Below are 22,873 nucleotides of genomic sequence, written 5' to 3' on the forward strand. Positions count from 1 at the left end.
CCCTTGATCAGGCCCAAAGGTGAGAAGAAGGCATATGTTCGACTGGCTCTTGACTATGACACTTCAGATGTTGCCAACAAAATTGGAATCATCTAAAGTGAGTTCAGCTGGCTGATGCTAAATAGAAACTTTTTCAGTATAAAAAACAAAAAGTTGTAGCAGCTTTGAAACAAAAAAAGAGAAGGGGAAAGGCCGGTGGACGAAGCCTCTGGTGAGTCCCCTCTGACCACAGAGCAGGGTTGTGCATGGTCTTGCTGCCTGCACATCCCTTTGGAAAGTGCATTGTTGCAGAGGCGAAGTTAAGCTAACATGTAACACTTCATTATTTGATCTTCCTTTTGAGCCATTCGAAACTTGTTCTGGTTTTTAATGGTTTCTATTGAAGTCTTTCTCTGTTTTACTTTGTTGTTGTTGCTGTGGCATGTTTTTCTATATATGAAACCCAGGATAGGCAAATCTATAGTAACTGGATTCATGGTTTCTTGTGGGCATAGCAGGGGAGAAATGAGAAGCTAGTGACAATGAGTACGAGAAAGAGGAAAATATTCTAAACCGATTGTGGTAATTGTTAGGTAAACTGAGGCACAAAACGAGAAAAGATGGACCATACTCGCGGAGGACTGATTAAAAAGCAGGCTTTATTGGGGACAAGCGGATGGATTCAACAGCCCACAGTAAAGTGAAGCGCTCCAGGGGAGCGCTTGAGGGGTTTTTTATACCCCCACCCTTGAAGCTTCTGGAGAGTTGATGTAAGGTGCGGTTTTGCTCAGTGGGGTGCATGTGACTGCTCATTGTACAAGGTCAGTCTGTTCTGGTTCTAGAAACAATGAAATGGGCGGGCTGTGCTTTTAGAGGGTACAGTTGTTCCCAGAGCTAGCCCGTTTCGGGGAAACTCAGTCTGGGGGAAGGATGTCCATGCTTTTACCAGACAGTAATAACTGTGTAACTCTTCATGAGCTGATTGAACTATTGCGTTGTATGATATGTGGATTATGTGTCAATAAAACTTTTAAAAGGTCCTGGAGGTATAGTGGATTGCACATCCGGCTATTAACTGCAAGTTCAGCAGTTCAAATCCACCGTGTCTAAACAGGTGAAAAACGGGGGGTTTCTGCTTCTGTGGGTTTACAGTCTCAGAAGCCCACAGGAGCGGGTCTACTGTGTCCTATTGGGTGGCTGTGAATCAGAAACCACTCACTGGTGGTGAATTTGGTTTTGGTAAATGGTGTTTATTTTTTTCATTTCCCCAGTCGTGCCCCCGCACAGGCTGCATCCTGGTTAGATCCTCCCGCCTCCCGCCCACTACCTGTCTGCACCAATTCGCCATCCTTTCACCCCAGGCTTCATGGGGTCTGTTTCACGGAAGGGCTACTGAGTGCCACGCCCACTTCTAAAAGCTGGACCTTCCATTGCCACGCCCACAAGAAAAACCTCCCCACCGCCCGGAACCGGCGTGTCTCAGGTGTTGCAAGGTAGGTGGGGTGTAAGTCTGGGCTCTCTGCTCCCGGACACGGTGACGGGTACCCACAGGGGTCGCTGTGAGGCCGCTCTTCCTCCGTGGCCGGGAGAGGTAGGCGTGGCCCGGCCGCGTGGGTGGGAGGAGCCAGCAAGCAAACGGCAGGGGCACCCTAAAGAGTGGGCGGATCCGGGGGGCGCGGCCGGACGCGGGGGGCCTGGAACGCGCAGCCACGAGGGAGGGATCCTCAGATTGGAGACAGGAACCTCCTCGGCGCTCGGACCCAAGCGCGGCGGCCTCGGCTGTGCCAAGTCGCCTGGCCTCGGGAGGCGCCCGGGATAGTCCCGCGCAGCCGCAGCTCCCCCCCCCGCCAGGCCGAATGGACGCGTCCGGCCGGTAGCGGCCGCGGCGCAGGGGCCGACGCCGGCGGTGGGCGGAGCCAGAAACGCCGGGCGCGAGGCTGTTGGCCCTGGTGACGCGGCGCGTCTAGGGGCGGGCTTGCTTTTTCAAGGCCGGTGATTGGTCGGCCCCGGCCCCGGCGTCGGCGTCGGCGGTGGCGCGTGGAAGGATCGCTTTGGGACCGGTGAGTTCGAGCCCCGGCCCCTTGGCCCCGGAGGCATCCCCGATGAGCGTCCGCGGTGATCGCCCCCGGCTGTACCCGCACGCCTGGCCTCCCAGGGCATCAGGGAGGGGCAGAGCCAGGCCGGGGCCTGCCTTCCGGGGCACTGGCCCACCTGGCTGCCCAGGGTGGACTCCGCAGGACATCTGTGGGGCAGAGATGCGAGGTCTAGATACCGGGTTTCCTAGGGCATGGCAGCGCAGGGCCGAGGCGGGGAGGACCGCCGAGTGGAGCAGTTAGTGAGTCCTTAGGGCCGGCCTTTGGTGGGTGGGGGACTTGGGAGGTACTGGACCAAGAGGAGTCAGGTGGCGGACATGGGGAATCTGGAGCACGGGGGAGAGGCCGGGGGCCGGCGGGATATTTGGTAATTGGAGGGGTGACTGCAGGTGGATAGGTATACATACCTAGAGGTAGGGTCAGACCCCAGCAGACAGCATCATCCAAGGATTCTGTTTCAGGAGCAGGGCTTAGCTTAGAAGAACAGCCCCCAAGTTACAGGGAACACCCCGGTGTCCAGGACGTCGGTGGTAAGGGGTATGTGGGGGTGTAACAGAGGGACCCCGCATGCAGATAGGGCATGCTTAACACAAAACTGCCCCCAAGCTGCCTGCCAAGTCTGTACATCTTGAGAGGCTGCCACATCATTCTCCCACTGCCCCTCTAGGGCTCCTCAAACTCCTTACCGCTGGTGGCCTCCCATTGCTGACCGGGCACATCCTAACTGGCTGGTCCACCGAGGCTCACAAATGCACTGTGGGTTTGGTCGCTATTTGAGTAAGCCCTGCCAAATACCCCAAGCCGCTGCTATAGGGGAGGATTCCTACTCATCTGGACTGTCCCCCTAGGACTGAGCAGAAAGGCTCTTTCTGGCTTCCAAGACTAAATCATTATGAGCCCCACAGCTCCACCAGGGCTCCTTGCTGACAAAACACTTTCTTTTTTCATGATGAAAGTATTCTAATAGACCCATCACCTGGCCATCCCAGTTGCTTAACAGTTTCCACCTCCAGTTCACCCCGAGAATGTTATTCTTACAGTTGAAAATGTCTCTTCAAATTAAAAAAAAAATCCCATGCTGCAAATCAGGAATGAAAGATCTGACTTCGATTTGCACTGTGAAGTCACTCCCTCCCGAGGGTCTGGGAGGAACCTGTGTGGCCTGGTGCTCCGGAGTATTGGGACATCACCTGGGAAGGAGTTTAAGTCGTGGCCGGTCTTCTGGTTTATGCTGGATCTTGAGTATGGAGGCGGGTTTCTCTCCGGTATTCCCATTTTTAAAACTACATTTGGAGGCACACGTTTCACGCTGGAGTGAGCTTCTCTGCCCCCTCATTCCTGGTGTGTGAATGAAGTGTGATCCCACTGTTGGCTGTACCCCATCTCCATTCTTTCACTGCTCAGGCCTTCCACACGCTCACTCTTTTCCAACTGACCCCACTTAAAAGCAAACAAGACTCCTGGCATCAGGTCAGCTCATGGCCGACAGATGGTACAGGAAGGACAAGGTAGCACTGCCCGTTTGAGTTTCTGGACTGTCACTGTACAGGAGTGTAAAGCCCTGTCTTTCTCCCAAGGAGCGGCTGCCTCCTCGGTTCACAGCCCAACTCGTAACCACTGCACCACCAGGTAGCCCTGCCATCTCTCTCTCCATGCCCTACCATCCCCCCCAAAGTAACCCCCCACCCACCCATCAAAACTCCAAAATGAGGAACTAACTGCCCATGGTACAATCTTTGGCTTCTCAATGGATGTATGGATTGTTAGTTATAAGAGCCCTCAACAAAATGATGATTAAAATTAAATTTTAAAAAATCTTTGGTTTCTTTTCCCTTCCTCGGGGGTCTGAGAAGCGATATTTCTCCTGGGGCTGGCTTCAGTTTCCTGATAGCGCTGACTGAAATGAGAAATAAATAACTATTAGATAAAACTGGCATGCAGAAGTTCTTGATTCCAGGCCCCCTCAGGGAAGATTCGATGCTGGGTGGGTTTCTGAGTGTCTACGTGATTCAGAAGGCACTGAGGGCAGGGGTCACGGTGATGCAAGGAAGGGCAAAAGTTGGATTCCACCTCAGGGTGACTTTGTTCCTGGCTGATGTTCACGGGACCTATCAAAAGGATCATCCCCCGGGTATCTGCAGGGTATGAGATACCGGTATTGCTCATTTGCAGCTCCTTGTGCCCCTTAACTTCCTCTTTTCCCTTGGAACAAATTGTGTCTTGATTAAGTGGCATTTCTAAGAAGTGGAGCTGTCATGTTCCATCGCAACTGCCTGTACACAGAGGCGATCGAAATTGATTGAACCTTTGTTTTTCTCTCTTCTAGGAACGATGGAAGAGCTGAGTCAAGCCCTGGCGAGCAGCTTCTCTGTGTCCCAAGATTTGAACAGCACTGCAGCCCCACACCCCCGCCTGGCCCAGTACAAGTCCAAGTGCAGTTCCTTGGAGCAGGGTGAGCGGCGCCGTAGGTTACTGGAACTGCAGAAATCGTAAGTGAGGCCTCTTTCTCGGAGCTGGGAGCAGGGCCCTTTTCAGGAGGCTCCTGGTATGTCTCCGGAGGTCTTTTGTAGGTTGGTTTGCCTGCCTGTGAGGTTGGTATGCCCAGAGTGCCGGAACAGATGAGGAAGCAGAGAGAGACCGACATCTGCTACCAGAAGCTCAATTATTTGGTTCAACTTTTCTTTTTCCTTTCCTTTCCTGGCAGCAGTGTGGGGCTTGGCAATTAGCCTCGTGGAAGCCACACCCCCACTTTCACACCCCCACATTCCCTGCACTGCGGATGTGGGCTTCTCCTGGGCTCTGAATCCTGGCATTGGTGTGGTCTTCCCCTCCTCCTTCGGGCCAAGTGCTTCTACGGAGCCCTTGGGAGTTCATAACAAACAGCTCCTCCGGGATTCGGAGGAAATGTCTTCCAGGCACTTAATTCTCAATGCCAAGGTGAACACAACGCCCAGAGAGCAGGATAGGAGAGTCTGAGATGGGGCTGTGCGGAAGTCTTTGTGCAGCCTGGCCCTTTTCTGTGTAGCGAATCAAGGGATTGGGGCTTAGGGAAACTATGCACACGGCACACTTTCCCTCTGTGTCTTTGCCCGATGCCACATCCCTGGATGTGTTTAGCAGGGATGGCTCCCGATGGCCTCTGGGATTGCCTGCAGATTACATTCCCAGAGCAGGCCTTGTTGTTCTCTCTCTCTCTCTCTCTCTTTCATTGTAATGAGCTGTTTTGCAATGGGGAACACATTCAAAATATGTAAAAGGGAATATGGTGAAAAGTCGCCTCCCAATTCTGTCCTCGTTTATCCTTCTGAAGGACGGTCTAAGCCTGGATAAACAAGTGTGTGTGGTTGTGTGGGGGCCCCGGGGGCAAAGTGGTTTATGCGCTGGGCTGTGATCCGAAAGGTCCACAGTTCAAAAACCACCAGCCGCTCCAAGGGAGAAAACTAAGGCTTTCTACTACCATAAAGAGCTACAGTTTTGGGGAGCTGCTATCAGGGGCTCAAGTGGGAAGACAATGCTTTGAAAATGATGATGGCAGCCTATGGGCAAATGTGCTTGACACACTAGATGAATGTATGGAGTGTGGTAAGAGATGTTAAGAGCCCCCAATGAAAGTATTTTTAAAATAAATAAATACATAACATTAAAATTTTTTTAAAAAGAGTGATAGTTTCAGAAACCCGCAGGACCAATTCTTCCCTGTCCTAAAGGTCACTATGAGTCGATGGCAGAGAGTTATGCATATTTCTGTGTACACAATGTGTGTGTTTAATAGCAGCATATTAAACACTGTTTTACGAGTGTTTCACAGGGCTTCTTATAAGTTCATAAGCGCTACCTTAGTTCATAAAACAGCCGTAGGAACTATCGGGTCAGGTGTGGGACTGCTCACTGAAAGCTGGGTCGTTCGTGTGCACCCCCAGGCGGGGCAGTCTGCCTGTGGGCTCAGGGTCACACTCGTCGGGTGGCTGCGTGCCAGCAGACTGTCCCCTTTTCTTGCGCCAGGTGCTGTATGGGGTGGAGAGTGGACAGTGCCAGGTACCCTGCCCTGTACAGAGGGACATCTGCCCAGCCCCCTTCTCTTGTAATTCCAAACCCTGTGTGGGGAACAACCTGGACATGCCTCTCCCCGCACAGGTGTGAGCAACCAGCCTTCTCGGTGCTGGCACTCCCGCTTCCGTGTGGCCATGCGTGCACATGCGTGTGTTTGAGAAGAACCCCACGGTCCAGGGCTCGCTGCCTCCTTTGGCCGAACTCTCACCTCAGTGCGGCCCGGGGGCTTCCTGGGGTCCCGAAAGGCTGCCACAGCTCGATTCCCGGAGGTGCCAAGCTACAGACTTTCCTTTCCTCCGTCTCGATTTCCCAGACGCCCGAGCGTAGCTAGTTAAAAGAGACAGAACAAGCCGCAGCACAAGGCAAAGGGAAGCGAGTAAGGGAAAGATAACACAATCACAAACTGGCTAGGCCTCTTTTGAAAGTTGGGCGGTAAACCTGCAAAGGTCTGACCGGCTGCTGCTCAGAAAGCCGATTGAAGTGGAGAGCGTGGAGCACTCCAGAAGCGGCCCATCCCCAGGCCCTGCACAGAGCGCCGCTGCCAGGCAGGGAAGTGGCATCTCCCTGTGGGCCGGGTGATGGTGAGGGGGTGGGAGATGGCAGGCCTTGGACTGAAACCCGGTACTTGGTCCATTCAGAGGGGACTCAGGGCAGCTGGGCGGACACCACGGTGGGCTTCTCCATCAAGGGCTGGAAGGAGGCAGCCCAGCCCCGCCACCTCCTCCTCCCGCCAGAATCCCCCGCCGACTGCTCCCAAACACGGGGCTGGGAGGGGTCTCAATAATGTCAGGGATAGAAATACCTCCGTCATTGGCTTTGTGCGAGGAAGAGTTCACCCGAAGCCTGGTTTGTAATCCAAGTGGGTTTTTCCTCAAGGCTAGTAGCACTGAACACGAGCCAGAGCCAGCGAGCCCTGGCACAGCAGTGCACACTGAGGTCCAGCCTAGCCGAGGGGAGGGGAGGGGATGGTCCTCTGAGTTCCTGGCTTTCCAGGCCCCATCTCCCACCCCGCACCCTGTTGAGAAGCAAGGCTGATGACAGTGCTCTTTGACCCCATTGGCTGAATTAAATTCACCTGGCCTAGATGGCCAATCCAGGTGTACCGCCCACCTAGGCGTACCACCCCTTTCTGACTGGAAGCTCAAATTTTGGAGCTTGCCCAGTGGACACCCTGGTCCCTGTTCTGACTACCTAACAGTGGTCCTCAACCTTCCCAGTGCCGCGACCCTTTCAGACAGTGCCTCATGTGCGGTGATCCCCCCCAACACACAACATAGCATTATCTTCATTGCTACTTCATCACTGCAATTTTGCTACTGTTACGAATCGTCATGATAGGCAGGATGTATTTTCATTGTTACAAATTGAACATAATTAAAGCTTAGTGAGTAATCACAAAACAATATGTCATATATTGTGAAACACTTATTTCTAATGACAAATAAGTGAAATTTTGTCTTGAAGCATGGTGCAGCATGGGTAACAGTCTCCACGCCGGGTACTTGTATGTGGGCGTTTCTGCATGTAGGTGGACCCACCTGGAGGCGGAGAGAGGAGCGGTGTCTTAGTTCCTAAGACCATTGGAAATGTGTTTTCCGATGGTCATAGGCAAACCCTGTGAAAGGGTTTTCAACCCCTCCAAAGGGGTCTCGACCCAGCGTTTGAGAACCACTGACCTAAGGGAACCTTTAAAATGAACCCTCTCACATGGAGTGGTGTGGGCTGGGCTGGGGTCTTTGTGCAAGCATAAAGACCGGTCGGTGTCCCCGTTCTTTCTCCAGCAAGCGCCTGGACTTTGTGAACCATGCCAGAAGGCTGGCTGAAGATGACTGGGCAGGGATGGAGAGTGAGGAGGAGGAGGAAGAGAAGAAAGATGATGAAGAAATGGACGTCGACCTTGGCAAGAAACTACCAAAGCGCTATGCCAATCAAGTGAGTGTTCCAGGGATGATTGGCGCAGCCTGTCTGCCCGCCCTTTGTTGTGCACTGAGAGCCACTGAGGCCCGTGTGGACAGAAAGAGGCTGAGGCAGGGACCTCGACTGGGAACTGCCAAGACAGCCCTGGGGTGTGTCTCTCCTCTCCTCTCCTCTCCTCTCCTCTCCTCTCCTCTCCTCTCCTCTCCTCTCCTCTCCTCTCCCCTCCCCTCCCCTCCCCTCCCCTCCCCTCCCCTCCCCTCTCCTCTCCTCTCCTCTTCCCTTTAGAATATGACCCCTGGGTGTGCACATGCCTCATTTCCTCTCTCTGCCCCACATACACCACCAGGAACAGCTTCTGTGACAAGGCGCACGTCAGTTGTGTTCAGCAAGCTCTGAACTAGTCTCTGTGGGGGAAGCTGTAGGCAAATGAGTGTCGCATGGTTGGCACTGTTAGGAATTGCGATTCCCTCTGGCTGGCGAGGGGCAGGAGTGTGGAATCAGAAGTGGTTCGTGAAGGAAGAGGCAGCCTTGAAGGTTGGGGAGGACGTTGGCAGGCAGAGTTGTGCCAGGAGCGCAGCTCTGGCAGCCGGGCAAGGCTGAGCCGGAGCCCAGAGAGGAGGAGAAGGATGTGGGGTGCTCAGGTCGCGAGTGCGCAGTGCAGCTGTGGATTGGGTAGGAGAGGCGGTAGAAGTGCTGCGTAGACTTTAAGCTCAAAGCCAGGCTCTGTGTTGACCTGGAGCAAGTTGATTACCTGCTCTAAGTCTCTGGTTTCTCATCCCTACAGTGAGAGGTTATAATAGAACCAATCTTCCGGTAGTACGTGTCTCTCTATTGTTGAAGGGCCAAATAAGAGATAATATACCTTAAATTCCTGGTCTGGAACCCATAATCAATGTCCCACAGAATGAGAGTCTTCAAAAAACTTCCAGGAAAAGAAAATGACGTCTTCTCACCGACTCTTTATTGTGCATTGGGCGAAGGTGTCCAGAGCAGATCCGTTTTCCACTCAACAACCTATACACGTTTTGTCTCATGTCGTTGACTGCAGTGCCCACAGTGACATATCACCCATCCCACTTCCTGCCTGTGCTTCCCGTTTCCATCCCACCGCCTCCTGCTCCTGCACTTTGTCCTTGGGCAAATGCCGCCCCTGGCACCTCGAACGGTTGCTTGTTCTCAGGTGCGTGCCCCTCCCTGGTGGTACTGCTTCCTTGGGGAACTGTCTGTTTCTCGGCTGACAGCTGAGCCCCTGGGGTGAGTTCATTGCCAGACCTGAAGGGTGACCAACGGTCCATCTCAGTCTGACCAAGAAGCCTGCTTTTGTTTGCCTGTTTTTTAAAGCCTGCTTTTTCTGGATGATTTTGAACTTTGTTCCACTGTGATTCCTTTCCGAGCGGTGGGAGCTGGGCACCCTTCACTTCTGCCGGCCTCGGGCGCAGACACGGAGGTTTCAGTGGCCCAGAGCCCGTGAGGTGAATTGCTCCCCTGCTTGTTTAATTTTCCTCACCCTTCATTTACACCTTAGATGGCTGCTCGTAAGTTTTCAAACCTTGATTTACTACTGACCAAACCAGGATGCCCACTGTTGTCCTTGGGCACTATGTTATGCCAGCTCACCAGAGTGTTCCGAGCCCCTGTCCTGAGCCTCCGGGCTCAGTGAGTCTCTCCTTAAAGGTGCTTGGTTATGTCTAAGAAGTTTTCGTCACGTTGTGCCCCGTGTGGTCCTCCTCATTCATGAGTATATGTGCAGCAGCAGATGTAAACAATAACCAAACTCACTGCCCCTGCGTCGATCCCGACTCATGGCAGCTCTTTAGGACAGGGTAGAAGTGCCCCTGTGGATTTCCCGAATATAACGCTTCCTCACTCTAAAATTCACGGCCATTGAGTCAGTGCTGACTCTTCGCAACCCCGGTGGATTTCCTATATTTTATTTATGAGGGCAGAAAGCCCTGTCCTCTCCCGCGGAGCTGCTGGTGGTTTTGAACTGCCCACCATGTAGCTTCTAGCCCAACAAGTAATCACTACACCACGGGGCTCCCTGTAACTCTTTAGAGGTGTATAGAAAGCCACTTTCTCCCGAGAGGTAAATATACTCAACAGCTATCTTCTGTGTCTCTCTCTCTCTCTCTCTCTCTCTCTCTCTCACACACACACACACACACACACACACTCTCTCTCTCTCTCTCTCTCTCCCTCTCTCTCTCTCTCTCCCTCTCCCTCTCCCTCTCCCTCTCCCTCTCTCTCTCTCTCTCCCTCTCCCTCTCCCTCTCCCTCTCCCTCTCCCTCTCTCCTTCCTTCCCAGCCTGTTGGGCCTGGGCGGGTAGGGGTGTCCCCCAGCATCGGAGCATCTGTAGGATTCTGTGGCTAACTCAGTTCCCTCAGTTGCCTTTAGCTCCTGCATTCCTCTTGGGCTCTTCCCTGCCTCCATCAGTGTTTGGCTGACTTCTCTCTTACTGAATTATCGCCCTCCCCTTCACCCAGTTACCATCCGCCAACTCCTTGAATCCCCCTCCCGCCCCGCCCCCGTTAGCTACTTGTACTAGTTTGAGCTATAATTCGCACGGCATACGATCGAGCGCTTCTTACGGTAACCTCACTGCCGTTTGGTTGATTCCACCTCAGCGACCCATCGGGACAGGGCAGAACTGGCCCCGTGGGCTTCCGAGACGGTCACTCTGTAAGGGAGTATGGAGCCTCATCTTTCTCCCGTGGAGCAGCTGGTGGTTTTGAACAAGTAACCACGGCACCACCAGGACTGCTCCACATTCGGGAACGTTTCATCATCCCCCCAAAAAAGCTCTGTGCCCACGAGCACTCATTTCCCACCCCTTCCTCCACTTGGCCCCTGGTAACAGCTCATTGCCCTCCGTCTCCCGGGTTGATTTACTCCGGCATTTCATGAAAATGGAGCAGTTTTGCTTTACTTCGCTTGATTTTCCAAGATCCATCCGTGAGGCCGCACTGCGCGCCCTCCTTTGTCTCGCCAAGTACGCCGCCCTGGGCCTGGGGGACCCCGTGTCTCGCTTAGTTTTCCGTTTGCGGGCTGGCCTTTGCGTTCTGCTGAACGATGCTGGTGGGCGTTCTGGTGTGAATCTTGTGTGGACACACACGCGCGTTTCTCTTGGGTGTCTCCCTCCGAGTGGAACTGCTGAGTCATGTTCAACCTGTAGAGAAACCACCAGTCTGCTTCTCCGCGCCCCATTTTTCTCTCTCAGCAGCAGCACCGAGGTCTTGGCGGCTAGCCTTTCTTTCTGGAATGCTCGTGGTAACTCACTGGGGGCTTGATTGTCAATTCCCTAGGGCTTTGCAGGGGAGCCCTGGCCGTGCAGTGGGTACACACTGGGCCGCAGGGCGTGAGGTCAGCAGTTCCAAACCCAGCTGCTCCTTGGGAGGAGGATGGGACGTTCCACGATTTTCTACCCTGCCCTTCAGGGAATCAGCCCCAGGCAGTGAGGGAAGGCGAGCAAGGGCGTCAAGAGGCGTGTGGAGCACGTACAGGCCATCTGAGGCCTTTAAGAAATGCCCTCAAGTCTCTGCCTGCTTTTCCTTGTGTATTTACTGGAGACTTTTATTGGGAATTAGGCAGCAGTTTGAGAGATCAGCTCGTTTTCACATTCAAGTTGCGGTCACTCCCGATGGCTTTCCTCGTCCATCTCCCTCCTGCTGGGCATAGTCTTCCCCCTCCCCCTCTAGCTCCCGTCTGCCCCCCCCCCCCCACCGCGTTTCCCAAAGTGGTGAAACTGCACGCCCCCGGGGGAATTGTACAAGCAGATACCTACACTTTATCCTCCATAGAGACATGGAAACCTTTTGTGTGGGTTATAGTTTTAATTGCCAAGACGTGCTGAATAATTGTTTTTCTGAAAAAAGGGGAGGCCGGATAAATCCGAGAACCTGTGCCTTCTTTGATGTCCTCCCGTCTGTCTCCTCCACGCGGGAACCACCAACGGTGCTGCTTGTGCTGCGCAAACCTCCCTGCTCTGTGTACTTGATTCTTTCCTTGCGCACATGCGCGCAGTTGACAGGTCTCCCGGGGTTGGCCTTTTGTGCTCGACTGACTGTCCACGCCTGTTGCGATGGCTTCCAGCTCCATTTATCCCATATTTCCAAGTCCCGGGGTTACTCTGTGACGGGACGTCATGTCCCCTTTGTGTGTGTGTGTGTGTGTGTTCCAAAATTTCTTTCTCCATCTTCCACCAACGGCTGTTGCAGGTCTTTAAATCTGGCTTTTGATGGCCGAGGTGGAAGACTCCGTTGTCAAGATGCCTGCTGTAGGGATAGTTTCTCCGAGTCCGTGGGACTTTTCCCTTGAGGATGTTGTGTGCAGCACACAGGTTTTCAATCCTTATGTAACTGGGGGGTCGTTAAGCGTTAGCCACAGAAAGGGGGTGCTTCTGGTAGTGTTAAGAAAGGGCGACTTTCCCTGGAGGGGGAGTCCTGGGCATCGGCAGCCAACGAGCTGCCCTCGGGGAAGGCTGGGTTTATGGTGCTGAGATGAGAACCAGACACCAAGTAAACTTCAGAAGGTCCGTGGAAGAGTGGGGTGGAAAGATAATGGGATACATTTCATGAACTTTGGGAAAACCCCTGCCAAGGTCTGGAGGAAAAGGAGTCAGAATGCCTGGCCAAGAAGGAGCAAGGCTGGGGCATCCTCAGAGGAAGTGAGCGGTGAAGTCGTAAGAGGCCATGAGCTTCACCCCAAGGGGCCTCAGACAGGACCCACAGGGCATCGTTCGGATGTGGGGTCACATGTCGGGCTGCTGACTGCAAGGTCAGCGTCCGTGGGAGAAAAACAAGGTTTTATACTCCCTGTAAGAGTTACAGGCTCGGAATACCGCAGGCACGGTTCTCCCCTGTCCCATAGGATCGTTGTGAGTCGGCATTGACCCGGCAGTGAGTCCGAATAGCCCTTTGTCCTGGGGCCAGCAGGATGTGTGTGCCAAGGCAGAAGCTGTGACTGGCAGCCCCACCCCCACCCCGAGGGCAGGCAGGGTGGGGGTCTGGGAGACCATACTCATCAGAGCGGATGCCACGTGGGACCCAGCAGCTTTGCTGGCAGTAGGTGCGTGGGTGGCGGAGGGACAGGACATGGGTACTGTCACCAGCCCAATCCGGGCAGTGAGCACATACAGAAAGGTGTGGATCTGCAGCTCTGGGAAGTGGGGGGAAGAGCTGAGGTTCACGGCGCCTGGTCTCCATCCCTTCAGGGGCCAGGAAACCAGCTCCACTCCTGAGCTAATGGGGCAGAGCCCCACGGTCTTTTTGGATGTGAGTGCTTGGCACCTGTGCAGGATTTGAGGAGGCCTGGTGGTCGAATGGTTACTGGCTGGGCTGGGCACCTCAAGGTCAACAGTTCCAAACTACCAGCTAGCTCATCAGAGGGAGAAAGACGAGACTTTCTCTTCCCACAGTCTTGGGAAGTCCCAGGGACAGTTCCACCCTGCCCTGTGGGGCCGACTAGACGGCAGGGAGCGTGGTCTGGGGCGGGACGGGAAAGCTGTGGGGGCAGCATTGCATTGCCAACCCAGAGTTGGGGGGTTCACACCCACCACCTCCCTCAAGAGAAGCCCTGTCTGGGGCTGCCCTGGGTGGGAAGTGACTTGATTGGGGAGGGGCAGGGCTGCAGGCGCAGGATGTGGCCGCAGGGTCATAAGAACAACACGCTCCTCCAGCACCAGCTTTCTCTCCCCAGTTGATGCTCTCCGAGTGGCTGATCGACGTCCCCACAGACCTGGGCCAGGAGTGGATTCTGGTCGTGTGCCCTGTAGGAAAAAGAGCCCTCATTGTGGCCTCCAGGGTGAGTCGCTGCCCCCTCCCTGGACCAGCACGCCTGCCCCGTGCACTGCCTCTGCCCGGATGGGGTCTCTGGTTCTGTGCTCGCCCAGAGACTCGCGGGAGGACTTCCCATCTGCCCCCACACTGTGCCTGCAGCGGCCATGGGCTCTTTGCTTCCTACAGGAGGGGTTTGCTGAGGGGCACGTTGGGGCAGGGACACCCTGAAGGAGAGGGAGGGCGGAAGGGGCAGGAGACCTCAGCGGCTTCCTCTGCACACAGGGTTCGACCAGCGCCTACACCAAGAGCGGGTACTGTGTCAACAGGTTCCCGTCCCTTCTGCCAGGAGGCAACAGGCGGAACTCAGCCACAGCCAAAGGTACCTGCGGGGAGGTCTCCGGAGGAAGCACTCTGAGCAGCAAAGCCCTCTGTCAGCTGTGCGTTGCGTCATTTTAAAGACTCCCTCTGAGAGCACGCCTTTGTCACTGCCTACCTTAGACGCTGTCCCGGCCACGGGACCCTCCCTGGTAGCCCCAACCTCACCCCCGCCCCCACAGGCCTCCTCACTTGTAGGAAGACGCAGCTCTGAGGCTGGCAGGCAAGATCCCAAAGAGCCAAACCAAACTCACTGGCACGCCATCCTTGCTGGCTCAAGACCCCTGTGGGTTCCTGAGACCAACTGCTTACAGAGTAGAAGGCCCGTCTTTCTCCAGAGGAGCTGCCAGTGGTTGCAGGCCATGTGGATCGCAGCCCAGCATGTGACCGCCCTCCCACCAGGGCCCCTCTGGTGGGCAAGGCTTCCTGAGTGAGGGCCGCGTTCCCGCGTTACCCGGCCGCAGGGGCAGTTCCTTGGTGACAGGCCCGCAGACAGTGCACGCCGGGTGGGATGGTGCAGGCAGTTGCCACGGTGTGTGTGTGGGGGGGGGGGCTTCCTGCCACCTTCTTCCTCTTCCTCTACGTGGCCTCCCCTGAGCCCCGCCCCCTGAGCCCCGTGAAGGTCATGGAGGGGAACTGACTGGCCCACGGAGAGGCCTGGGTGAGGAAGTGGAAGAACGGGGCTGGCCGGAACCTGGTCTCCCCCTCCTGCTCGGCACCCAGGGTGGTTCGTGGTATTCCCCACACTGAGCGCAGCCTGACCTCTTGGCCTTGAAACCCTGCACAGTGGCCCTTGGGCCACCACCCTCTGTCCCCGCCCCTCCCCCATTCCACCTTGGCCTTTGCTCATGCTGCTTCCTGGTGGCTCCAACCGGCTCACCCACGGAGCGCGTTCGGTTGCCCCTGTCCCCCCTTCCTGAGTGCATGCTGCTCCCTGAGGATGCTGGGCAGCTCAGCCCTTGGTTCCTCCCTCTGGGCCCACCTTAGTCCTATGCTAGTACGGTCACCACCTCCAAGATGGCGATGATGGAGAGTCGGCATGCTCCGAAACAGCGCCGTGCCTGCCGTAGGAGCACAGTCGTTGTAAACAAGCATCGGAGTGCTAGATCACTGAGAGGGGTCGGCTCCACCAGCTCTGAACCCCCTTTGCCCTCTGCACCGTCCTCAGCCCAGTGGGGCCCCGTGCGAGAGGATTAGTGCACTATCGTGGCGTTCCCCGGGTCATCGTGGGCAGGGGACCCTGGACTGACACTTGGCTCTGTCTCTCCAGACTACACCATTCTGGACTGCATTTACAGTGAGGTGAACCAGACCTACTACGTTCTGGACGTGATGTGCTGGCGGGGACACCCTGTTTATGACTGCCAGGTAAGCCCGGCTGCTCCACGCTGGTCTGTTCCCGTCGGGAAAGTGGCCCAGCACGTGGGCCTCCGTCAAGACCAGCTTTCTGGTGCGCCCAGGATGCGGTGCATCACAGACACTGTCTGATGCTCCTTGCTCTCAGGCTTGGAGCGCGTTGAAATCCTCTCGCTCTGTTTTTTTTTTTTTTTTTGAAGTTAGAAAGGATAAGGAAGTTTAGCAATTCCTGGAGGGAAGAAAGAGAAACCGAGCAGAGGGTAGGTTGGGACTGGGCAGAAGTGGCAGCTGCTATCAGCTTGTAGCTGGATATGAAGGGCTTGCTAGCAGGGAAGATGGTGGGCTGAGGCGCGGGGAGCCACCTGGGCTGGCGGGCGCAGGAAAGGGAAAGCGGAAAGCCAAGCACCCGCAGGTATCTCCTGAGTCCTCCACTCCTTCACCAGCCATGTCCTAGCTCTGGAAGTGGCAGGGCCTCCTGGGCACCTCACACAGCCTCAGCTCCCTGAGGGGCCAGGTCTGCGAGGAGACTTTGCAGGTGAGCCTCCGTCTCCACTAGCAGGGCTGGCAGCCTTGGTTCATTGAGGCCAAATCCACACCCACAGCTAGCAAGTCCACTCTGACTCACGGCGACAGGGTTCCTGAGAAGCTAAGTCTTATGGAGCAGACCAGCCTCATCTTTCTCTTGTGGAGCTCCTGGCGGGTTTGAACCTCCAATTTTCTTAGCAGCCGCCACCACCTCTACACCTCACCCCCCCCAGGACCCCTGGTGTCCAGTCACAGTGGCGGTTTTACTCCCAGGTGCTCTCATTTTTCACAGGTGGGCCCTGGATGCAGAAGCATCAGGAGGTGGTTAGAAATGCAGGTTCTCTGGCCTACTAACTCAGCGGTGCTGGGGTTGGCCTGGGGCTTATACATTAACGAGCCTCATGCCGGTGCGGTTGCAGGCTCACCAGTGAGAATCCTGGGATCCCTCAGTGCAACTTCCGTACAGGGCTCTTCCCTGGATGGAGTTTTCAGATCAGGCGCATAGTGGGACTTCAGGATTTTCAGGCGCAGGTTCTGCAGATGGGAACGGGCAAGGTTAGCATCGCTGAGCTCTTTGCGCTGAGTGTCGGCTTGCATCCCTTGGAACAACTGGAGCTGTGAGTGCTAGCATTGTGTTCTCCCTCGAGCCGTTGGAGCCGAGACCCTCCAAGCAAAGTGTTGCCCCAGTGCAGAGCCGCGCGTAAAGCCCAGAATGCACGAAGCCAACCTTTCTCGTTCCACTGACTGAGTTTATCCTTGTACATGAACTTGGTAATGAAAGCCACCTGTGTGTTTTTATACTTTGAAGACTATATACGCAAAATGTTTGCAAAACTAAAATAATTGTTTTTTAAAAAAGAAAGACCTTAAAAGCAACTCAGAGAAACCAGTGGTTACTGGAAGAAGCAAACCAACTCCGGGCCAGCCGCTCCGACTCACACGACTGGCCCTGGGCGTGCCCCAGGCTGTAAATCTGTACAGGGGTACAAAGCCGCCTCTCTAGCCTGCTGAACAGCTGGTGGCTTCCAACTGCTGGCCTTGCAATCAGCGAGCGCAGTTTGTAAGTGGGCCCGCGGTCATGCAGTCCTCTGAGCACAGAGCGTCACACGGTGGCCTGCAGCCATAAACGATGGCTCTCCTACCAATACTCCCCCTGTCTTTGTGGCAGTTCGTAAGGGAACGGGGACAGGAAGGGCTGGGGCCGTAGTGAACCTGTCCCCATTTAGAACGCGCATCTTTATATTTGAGTTTGAGATGACTAACAGCTCCTCCTCCTCCTCCCTCCCCTGGGACAGACCGATTTCCGGTTCTACTGGATGCATTCCAAGTTACCCGAAGAAGGCGGCCTGGGAGAAAAGACGAAGCTCAATCCCGTAAGACCGGAAGTTACCATGTTAGCGCTCGTTATGGGGCCGCAGTGGAACAGTCTGTTATCTAAATAGAAGCATTCTGAAGGGGGTGGTGGTGGTGGTGTGTGTGTATGTGTGTGTGTGTGTTTTGGTAGGGGACAGCTTGGCATTCTGGGGGTGGTGGTGGTGGTGGTGGTGTGTGTGTGTGTGTGTGGTGTGTGTGTGGTGTGAGTGTGTGTCTGTGTGTGTGTGTGTGGTGGTGGGGTGTGTGTGGTGTGTGTGTGTGTGTGTGTATGTGTGTGTGTGTGTTGGTAGGGGACAGTTTGGCATTCTGGGAAGAATGTGACCCTAATTGTCATCCAGATCTGATGTTGAGGATTAGTCAATCAGTAACCTCATTTCGCCTTAAATTTCTCCAGCTGTAAAACGGTGTTAATAGTACCGGCTCCACCGGCTGCTTACGAGACCCAAATGATTCACGCATATAAAAGTCATTGTAGGCAGCCAGGTAAATGCTGGCTGGTACAAAACAGTAATTGCTTCTATTCACAATACTGTTTAGAATCTGGTTTGAGCTGGAAGACATGATGCTCAATGAAATCGGCCAGTCACAGAGGGGCAAATATTGCCTGACTGTCTAAGAAGACAAAGCAAGGCCAGCGTTGGAGTACAGAGAACAAAATGTACCTGCGGCGCTGGGCGGCAGGAAGGTAGCTAACGCTGATGTCAGTCAGCGGTACACCTGGGACAGGCCGGACTCGCAAAGGTTGTGTTGCAGGGGCTTCCAGAAGGTTGTGGGAGAACTGAATGAACAGATCGTGGAAGCGGAGAGCAAATGTTTTGAGAATGATGAGGGCAACGAATGTACAGATGTGCGTTTCACAAGTGATGTATGTATGGATTGTGATAAGAGTTGTACGAGCCCCTAATAAAACAATAAAAAAAGATCATGAAAGTTTTCCATCAACTTTCTGAAGTCCCCTTGAGTAGACAGCAACAACATAGTAGCTCTTCACTGGCTAATTATGTGCAACCAAAAATCCTACTGGGATTTGGCTTCTCGGTGTGTAGGATTGGGGCTGTGGTTTTGTTAGGTTTCTCGGGTGAGAAATACGTGGGTCCTTGGCTTCGCACGAAAAAGAATTCACGCGGAAGCCTGGTTTGTGATCCAAGTGGGTTTTTATGAAGGCTGGAAGCAGTTTCAGGTGCTAAAGTAAACGGAACGTGAGAGAGAGAGAGAGACACCGACACCCCACAGCCCAGCTCGAGGGGCCAGAGGAGCAGCTGGCAAAAGAGGCTGGTGGTCTCAAAGTTTCAGCCTTTTGGGGCCTTGTACTGGGAGACATGGTCAGCGTACTTGTTGACCCATTGACTGAATTAAACCCAGGTGTGCCGCCCACCTAAGTGTACCCACCCCTCGCTAGGGTCCTGAATTTGGAGCATGCCCTCCAGCCTTTATTGGCTTCCAACTTCCTGTAAGGGCCCCTAGGCTCGGAGAGGAAGAATCCCCCATCCTGCTACCTAACAGCTTCGCAGGACAGCCCATTAATTGGCCCAATTAAGCAAGTGTGGTGTTTCTGCTGTGGCTCCGAGTTCACTGTTGGGGTCTTAGAAGCAGCTGGTTTATCAGCCTTGAAAGGCGCAGCAATTGAACTCCTCGCCTGGAACACTTGAGGAAGGAGAAGTCGGAATAAGAGGAAGAATAGAAACGTACCTCTGAAGAACTGCCTCCTTCTCCAGGAGACCAGAAGAACTAGATGGTGCCCGGATACTGCGACTGAGCATTGTGATCAAAGATGCCATAGAAAAGTCCTCATCAAAAGGGGAGGGGCTGCAGAATAGATTCTCAAATTCTCGTGGACCCCAGACTTCCTAGAGCCACGAAGGTGGGATGAGTCCCTAAAAACCATTGCCCAGAGATAACATTTAAACCTAAAGCCAAGAATAGCCCCTGAAGTCTTCTTAAAACCAAGCGCAGTTTAGTTAACCTAGTAGCCAATAGTCGTCTTGGGCGATAGTCTCCATTCAGAACTCTCTGTGTCGGATCAAACTGACAACAGCGGCTTGGAAGAGGAGGCAGGAAGTTTATACTGCTAGAGGAGAAGCCACTCCGAGCGGGGTGAGAATTGTACAACTCAGAGAACTTCATCAGCGTTACTAAATGGTGCGTGTAGACACTGTTGCCATTGGCGTGTGGTTTGCTATGTATATTCCCAACAAGCACAATCTAAATGTAAAATTTTACAAATTAAATGCTATTTAGAGTTCTAGGACAGCGGCTCTCAAGCCTGCATCAGCATCACTCAGGAATGTGAAAACCTAGGCTCAGGGGTTTCACCCTTAAGTCTGAGGTGGGTCTGCAATTGTTGCATTTCTGCTGCCTTAGTCGTTATGCGTTGGTAGGCTAACCCCCAGGTCAGGAGTTCAAAACCACCAGCTTCTCGGTGCGCAGGAGGAAAATGAGACTTGGTTCTCCCACGAAGAGTTGCCGTCTCAGCACCCCACGGGGGCAGTTCTGCCCCGTCTACAGGGGCGGCATGAGTCGAACCGACTTGAGGGCAGTGAATGCGCATTCGCGGGCACTGCCGGCGGTGGTGGTCTCTAGAGTCTAGACCGTACTTTGAGAACCCTGCTTTCGGGTCAGACCTGGGAGGGCCCCCCTCTAGTCAGAAGAAAATACAGGCCCGAGAAGGTCCCATCGCCCAGGACGATAGCCAAGGCGTCTGGCTCTGCGCTCAGTGATTGAGAGTGGGGTGCTGGTTTCAGGACATTTTTTCAGCTGAGCCCAGCAGACTGATGTTGGCTTTGGAGAGCTTACACAATTTTTAAAGGCAAGTGGACAACCAATTACTAGAGTCTATATGGATGCGGGCGGTCTGTTAAGTGCTATCAATTACGCCCTGGAAGGACAAATGAATTGAGGAAGCACACCTGGGCAGCTGCTCTCTGTAAAACGCTGTTCTCCGTGGTGTGCCTGGTTTAAGGGGGCTTCAGGAAGTTCGTGGGAAAACAGAAAAGAGAGCAGACTCTTTGAAGCCCTCTCTCACGGTCTCATTGACTGCGTAACAACCCTCGTACCCCAGGTTTGTGTTCTCGAAATGTAAAATGTGTGCATCGTGAACCCAGTGTTCGAGCAGCCATGCCAAAACGCTTGAGCTCAACTAGAAATGACCGTGCATTTCTACTAAGTGATTCAGTACCATTTAAATTATAGTAAATAAAATTTCACGTTAAACTTTTCCTGAAAGAGTTTAGCGAGACTCCTCTACGATGGCTACAAGCCTGCTCTTTGGGAAAGACGTTCAATTCCTGGAGCCATTCGTAATGTGTGCTGACTGCTGCCTTTCTCTGTATGTTGCAGTTTAAATTTGTGGGGCTCAAGAACTTCCCGTGCACCCCCGAGAGCCTGTGCAAGGTGCTGACCATGGACTTCCCTTTTGAGGTAATGAGATCATCGGCGGGGGCATTCAGGGAAACTCACTGGAGTTGGTCACGGAGGCACCGCGGCCTGGGCAGGGATGTGCCTGCTGCCCATCAGCGTCTGCTGCCGCCTGCCAGGTCCAGCACCGGTGTCCTCTCCCACGCTGTGCCCTTAGGCTCGGGGCCAAGTCAGAATATCAGCCAGAGCTGGAAAGGCCCTTCGGTCACCCAACTTCTTCCTTTTACAAGTGGAGAAACTGAGACCCAGAGACTTCCACTGCCAGGCCCTCCTCATGTGCCTCTTCCGGTTACAAGTAACACCCAGGCTCTTGATTGCCCCGCTTGCTTACAAAGTGGGCCTCTGTGCCCAGGCCCCTGAGCCTTCCTGCCCTGCGTGCGGAGCCCCGAGATGGGCTCAGGCCTTCTGAGGTTTAGCAGCGAAAGCCCCACATCCTCTGTGCCCTCCCCGGGCTCACAAAGCAGCCTCATCAACCTGTCTGCCGGCACCGGAGAGCAGTGGGTTAAGGGACTGTCCGCTTCCCACCGAGGGCGCGGCAGACAGAGGCGGAGCCTCTTCATTTCTGGAAGTCAATTAAGAAGGTGGTGAGAACACCGTCTTTATTTATGACCCTCCTGCCTCAGCGGCCAACAAGGGCTTTTAAAGAGGTGAGTCACTGAGTCACAAAAAAGCAAACATGTGGCTGTAGGAGGCCTTCCCGTTGAGGAAAGCCGAGCTTCCCAGAACAGCCTGCCGCAGACAGGCTAGAGGCAGGTGCGGCAGCCTCAGGGACTCGGAAACTGGGTTTCTCTGCGCGGCCTGTTGGCCCTGCGCTCCGCCTCGTGGCACCCCTGAGGGCCTGCCCCCCTCCTTGCATTGTCCCACAGAGGTCACAGGAGTAGGGGCAAAAAGGGCCTGGCATCCGGCCACGGCAGACCTGCCTTCCAGGTTCCAAATCTGCCTCCCACTCACCGTGTATCTCTAGGGAGGCCCCTGCAGTCCCACCTCAGACACCCTTCCCGGTGGATGCGAGGTGAATGCAGCAGTCCCTGATGCAGCGAGCCCTGTGAACAGATTCCATTTGCGGGCGAGGGAGACTTTCTTCCGCCAGGGCCCCAAGGAAAGGGTGCCGGGCCACAAGCGCTGTTTTGTGTGTGTGGACTCCCCTCGCGGTGTTAACCTTGACTTCCCGCTTGTTAGGTGGACGGGCTCCTCTTCTACCACAAGCAGACCCACTACAGCCCGGGCAGCACCCCCCTGGTGGGCTGGCTGCGCCCCTACATGGTGTCCGATGTTCTCGGCGTAGCTGTGCCCGCTGGCCCGCTGACCACCAAGCCGGAGTACGCGGGGCACCAGCTCCAGCAGATCATCCAACACAAGAGGAGCCAGACGGACTTGCAGGAGAAACTCGCACGCCAGGCCTCCTCCGCGAACGGACACTACGAGCTGGAGCACCTGTCCACCCCCAGCGGGCCGAGGAGCCCTCCCCAGAGCCCGGAGCACCCTGGGAGCCGCATGGACAACTAGAGAGGGCAGTCACCCTTGGGAGTCACGGAACAGTGCCCGACCCCAGAAGGAAGCTGGGAGGGAGGACAGTTGGTGACCCGAGCCGGTGACTTTGTTTTAGGGTGACTTTTCCAAAGGCACTCCAGCTGTAAGCCAGCTGACAGCCCCCTCCTCCCATCAGAAATTCCGCTCACACGGGTAGCGGATTGCTTCCCAGCAGGCTGTGCAGATCAGGTTGAGTAGCTTCACGCTCCCCAGATCCCCTGTGTAAATATACACAGTTCTGCAGCATGAAGTTGTGTTTTGTGAACTTCTGACAACCACACACCCCCTGCCCCCAGCCTGCCTAACCCTGCTCCTCCCACTGGGCCCATTCCCCCTTCTGCGGAGTTCCCTAACCGGCACTTTCTGAAAGGTGTGCGCAGGAACTGCTCTTCTGGGTATTTGAAGACGGTCCCTCTTCTAAGAAGACTGCCAGCCCAGTGTTCTTGGCTAACCGAAAAGGTTGGCAATTCAAACCCATTACCTGC

The 22,873-nt window shown here is 54.6% G+C and overlaps 1 protein-coding gene across 1 annotated transcript; it reads left to right on the forward strand.

Annotated features, from left to right (window-relative positions):
* The first annotated feature begins 1,723 nt into the window (after nt 1-1,723).
* SNUPN (snurportin 1) lies at nt 1,724-22,638 on the forward strand. The gene is made up of 9 exons (XM_075535740.1): nt 1,724-2,039; nt 4,399-4,561; nt 7,904-8,054; nt 13,735-13,839; nt 14,097-14,193; nt 15,460-15,557; nt 17,366-17,443; nt 20,781-20,861; nt 22,038-22,638. The coding sequence occupies exons 2-9, from the start codon at nt 4,404-4,406 to the stop codon at nt 22,362-22,364; spliced, it is 1,095 nt and encodes a 364-aa protein (XP_075391855.1). The 5' UTR covers nt 1,724-2,039; nt 4,399-4,403; the 3' UTR covers nt 22,365-22,638.
* The last annotated feature ends 235 nt before the right edge of the window (nt 22,639-22,873 follow it).

The sequence above is a fragment of the Tenrec ecaudatus genome, chromosome 17, assembly GCF_050624435.1.
Source record: "Tenrec ecaudatus isolate mTenEca1 chromosome 17, mTenEca1.hap1, whole genome shotgun sequence".
Lineage (NCBI taxonomy): Eukaryota > Metazoa > Chordata > Mammalia > Afrosoricida > Tenrecidae > Tenrec > Tenrec ecaudatus.